The 5000-nt window shown below is 35.8% G+C and overlaps 1 protein-coding gene across 1 annotated transcript in view; it reads left to right on the forward strand.

Moving 5' to 3' along the window:
• LOC137636506 (dentin sialophosphoprotein-like) overlaps nucleotides 1-5000 on the forward strand; it is a 7865-nt gene that overhangs the window by 539 nt on the left and 2326 nt on the right. The window contains exon 2 of the mRNA XM_068368927.1: nucleotides 3680-3989. Coding sequence (XP_068225028.1) covers nucleotides 3680-3989 — 310 coding nt within the window. The remainder of the gene's footprint in view (nucleotides 1-3679; nucleotides 3990-5000) is intronic.

Raw genomic sequence — 5000 nt, forward strand, 5'->3', positions numbered from 1 at the left:
CATTCCAATACGTGATCTACCGAGCCGTTTTCATTCCATTATGTAATTTACCGAGCTGTTTTCATCCTAATATGTGATCTACCGAGCTGTTTTCATTCCAATATGTGATCTTCCGAACTGTTTTCATTCCAATATGTGATCTACCGAGCTGTTTTCATTCCAATATGTGATCTACCGAGCTGTTTTCATTCCAATATGTGATCTACCGAGCTGTTTTCATTCCAATATGTTATCTACCGAGCTGTTTTCATTCCAATATGTTATCTACCGAGCTGTTTTCATTCCAGTATGCGATCTACCGAGCTGTTTTCATTCCAATATGTGATCTACCGAGCTGTTTTCATTCCAATATGTTATCTACCGAGCTGTTTTCATTCCAATATGTTATCTACCGAGCTGTTTTCATTCCAATATGTGATCTACCGAGCTGTTTTCATTCCAATATGTTATCTACCGAGCTGTTTTCATTCCAATATGCGATCTACCGAGCTGTTTTCATTCCAATATGTGATCTACCGAGCTGTTTTCATTCCAATATGTGATCTACCGAGCTGTTTTCATTCCAATATGTGATCTACCGAGCTGTTTTCATTCCAATATGTTATCTACCGAGCTGTTTTCATTCCAATATGTTATCTACCGAGCTGTTTTCATTCCAATATGCGATCTACCGAGCTGTTTTCATTCCAATATGTGATCTACCGAGCTGTTTTCATTCCAATATGTTATCTACCGAGCTGTTTTCATTCCAATATGTTATCTACCGAGCTGTTTTCATTCCAATATGCGATCTACCGAGCTGTTTTCATTCCAATATGTTATCTACCGAGCTGTTTTCATTCCAATATGTGATCTACCGAGCTGTTTTCATTCCAATATGCGATCTACCGAGCTGTTTTCATTCCAATATGTTATCTACCGAGCTGTTTTCATTCCAATATGTTATCTACCGAACTGTTTTCATTCCAATATGTGATCTACCGAGCTGTTTTCATTCCATATGATCTACCGAGTTGTTTTCATTCCAATATGTGATCTTCCGAACTGTTTTCATTCCAATATGTGATCTACCGAGCTGTTTTCATTCCATATGATCTACCGAGTTGTTTTCATTCCAATATGTGATCTTCCGAACTGTTTTCATTCCAATATGTGATCTTCCGAACTGTTTTCATTCCAATATGTGATCTACCGAGCTGTTTTCATTCCAATATGTGATCTACCGAGCTGTTTTCATTCCAATATGTGATCTACCGAGCTGTTTTCATTCCAATATGTGATCTACCGAGCTGTTTTCATTCCAATATGTGATCTATCGAGCTGTTTTCATTCCAATATGTGATCTACCGAGCTGTTTTCATTCCATATGATGTACCGAGTTGTTTTCATTCTAATATGTGATCTACCGAACTGTTTTCATTCCAATATGTGATCTACCGAGCTGTTTTCATTCCAATATGTTATCTACCGAGCTGTTTTCATTCCGTTATGTGATCTACCGAGCTGTTTTCATTCCGTTATGTGATCTACCGAGTTGTTTTCATTCCAATATGTGATCTATCGAGCTGTTTTCATTCCATATGATCTACCGAGTTGTTTTCATTCCGTTATGTGATCTACCGAACTGTTTTCATTCCAATATGTGATCTACCGAACTGTTTTCATTCCAATATGTGATCTATCGAGCTGTTTTCACTCCCTTATGTGATCTACCGAGCTGTTTTCATTCCAATATGTGATCTACCGAACTGTTTTCACTCCAATATGTGATCTATCGAGCTGTTTTCACTCCCTTATGTGATCTACCGAGCGTTTTTCATTCCAATATGTGATCTACCGAGTTGTTTTCATTCCAATATGTGATCTACCGAGCTGTTTTCATTCCGTTATGTGATCTACCGAGCTGTTTTCATTCCAATATGTGATCTACCGAGCTGTTTTCATTCCATATGATGTACCGAGTTGTTTTCATTCTAATATGTGATCTACCGAACTGTTTTCATTCCAATATGTGATCTACCGAGCTGTTTTCATTCCAATATGTGATCTACCGAACTGTTTTCATTCCAATATGTGATCTACCGAGCTGTTTTCATTCCGTTATGTGATCTACCGAGCTGTTTTCATTCCGTTATGTGATCTACCGAGTTGTTTTCATTCCAATATGTGATCTACCGAGCTGTTTTCATTCCAATATGTGATCTACCGAGCTGTTTTCACTCCCTTATGTGATCTACCGAGCTGTTTTCACTCCCTTATGTGATCTACCGAGCGTTTTTCATTCCAATATGTGATCTACCGAGCTGTTTTCATTCCGTTATGTGATCTACCGAGCTGTTTTCATTCCGTTATGTGATCTACCGAGCTGTTTTCATTCCAATATGTGATCTACCGAGCTGTTTTCATTCCAATATGTGATCTACCGAACTGTTTTCATTCCAATATGTGATCTACCGAGCTGTTTTCATTCCGTTATGTGATCTACCGAGCTGTTTTCATTCCGTTATGTGATCTACCGAGTTGTTTTCATTCCAATATGTGATCTACCGAGCTGTTTTCATTCCAATATGTGATCTACCGAGCTGTTTTCACTCCCTTATGTGATCTACCGAGCGTTTTTCATTCCAATATGTGATCTACCGAGCTGTTTTCATTCCAATATGTGATCTACCGAGCTGTTTTCATTCCGTTATGTGATCTACCGAGCTGTTTTCATTCCGTTATGTGATCTACCGAGCTGTTTTCATTCTGTTATGTGATCTACCGAGTTGTTTTCATTCCAATATGTGATCTACCGAGCTGTTTTCATTCCGTTATGTGATCTACCGAGCTGTTTTCATTCCAATATGTGATCTACCGAACTGTTTTCATTCCAATATGTGATCTACCAAGCTGTTTTCATTCCATGATATGATCTACCAAGCTGTTTTCATTCCATGATATGATCTACCAAGCTGTTTTCATTCCATGATATGATCTACCAAGCTGTTTTCATTCCAATATGTGATATACCTTTACATTCGTTCGTTAAGATCACCCTCACCATGTTCTAAATATGTTTCAAATTTAACCTTGGATAACTGAAGATTTTGAAAACTAATTCTAAATTTATTCGTTGATTATGAAAATTGTAAATATTCTATCATAGTCTGATTGCTCATGGCAAACCAGTATGAGTGGCCCTGACTAGTACAGCTTTGTTGATCATGGCAATACACAAAACCTTTCACCACTCATAAAGGGATATATATATATATATATATATATATATATATATATATATATATATATATATATATATATATATATATATATGTATATATATATATATATATATATATATATATATATATATATATATATATATATATATATATATATATATATATGATCAGCAGAAGCAGCCGTTACTAGCTCAACGAAGAACAAAGGCCTCAGACATGTCCTTCCACTTGCGTCTGTTCACAGTCTTTGTGCCAGTCCATTCCCACAAACTTTCTTAGTACGTCAATCCACCGTCTTCTCTTCCTTCCCCTGCAATCTCTAAGGACCCATTCTGTTATTCTTTATGTATATATACTAATTCTTAAAAACTCCAGTGTTTCACATTCAAAGGACTATTCGTTGGACTAAAACCTTACTATCATCTACTCACGCACATTCACCATCGTTTCCCCAGGTTGATGATGACATAATGGCAGCTGAAGACCGAAGCCATAAAGGCCATCACCATCATAATGGAACACACGGGAATCACCATCATAATAAAACACACGGGAATCACCATCAATGCGCAAACGGTCACCATAGCAATGAAGGCGACAGTAGCTCACATATGCGCATTGATAGTGATGAAGACTCTGAATCTAGTGACAGTAGCTCACACAGGCGCATTGATAGTGATGAAGACTCTGAATCTAGTGAATATAGTGATTTGAATTCGGAGGAAGATGATGTGCGAATTGAAATTGACTTGGGACAGATCTTAAGTAAGTAGATAGTGTTCAGTAACTGGTGTACACGATCTGTCAGAATGACGGCTAAATATTTAGATAGGTTGGTTGAAGATTGAGTTTGAGTTAGGGTTAAAGATTGAGTCTGAGTTAAAGATTGAGTTAGAGTTAGAGTTAAAGATTGCGTTAGAGTTAAAGATTGAGCTTGAGTTATAGTTAAATGTTCAGTCTGAGTTAGGGTTAAAGATTGAATTTAAGTTGGAGGTAAAAGATTAAGCCTTAGTTAGAGTTAAAGATTGAGTTTGAGTTAAGTATTGAGTTTGGGTTAGAATTAAAGATTGAGTCTGAGTTAGAGTTAAAGATTGAGTCTGAGTTAGAATTAAAGATTGAATTAGAGTTAAAGATTGGGTAAGAGTTAAAGATTGAGTTAGAGTTAATGATTGAGTCAGAGTTAGAATTAAAGATTGAATTAGAGTTAAAGATTGGGTGAGAGTTAAAGATTGAGTTAGAGTTAACGATTGAGTCAGAGTTAGAATTAAAGATTGAGTCAGAGTTAGAATTAAAGATTGAATTAGAGTTAAAGATTGGGTTAGAGTTAAAGATTGAGTTAGAGTTAAAGATTGAGTTAGAGTTGAAGATTGAGTTTGATTTAGATTTAAAGATGAGTTTGAGTTAGAGTTAAAGATTGAGTCTGAGTTAGAGTTAAAGATTGAGTTTGAGTTAAAGATTGAGTCTGGGTTAGAATTAAAGATTGAATTAGAGTTAAAGATTGGGTAAGAGTTAAAGATTGAGTTAGAGTTAACGATTGAGTCAGAGTTAGAATTAAAGATTGAATTAGAGTTAAAGATTGGGTAAGAGTTAAAGATTGAGTTAGAGTTAACGATTGAGGCAGAGTTAGAATTAAAGATTGAGTCAGACTTAGAATTAAAGATTGAATTAGAGTTAAAGATTGGGTTAGAGTTAAAGATTGAGTTAGAGTTAAAGATTGAGTTAGAGTTGAAGATTGAGTTTGATTTAGATTTAAAGATGAGTTTGAGTTAGAGTTAA

The sequence above is a fragment of the Palaemon carinicauda genome, unplaced genomic scaffold (assembly GCF_036898095.1).
Source record: "Palaemon carinicauda isolate YSFRI2023 unplaced genomic scaffold, ASM3689809v2 scaffold316, whole genome shotgun sequence".
Classification (NCBI taxonomy): Eukaryota; Metazoa; Arthropoda; class Malacostraca; order Decapoda; family Palaemonidae; genus Palaemon; species Palaemon carinicauda.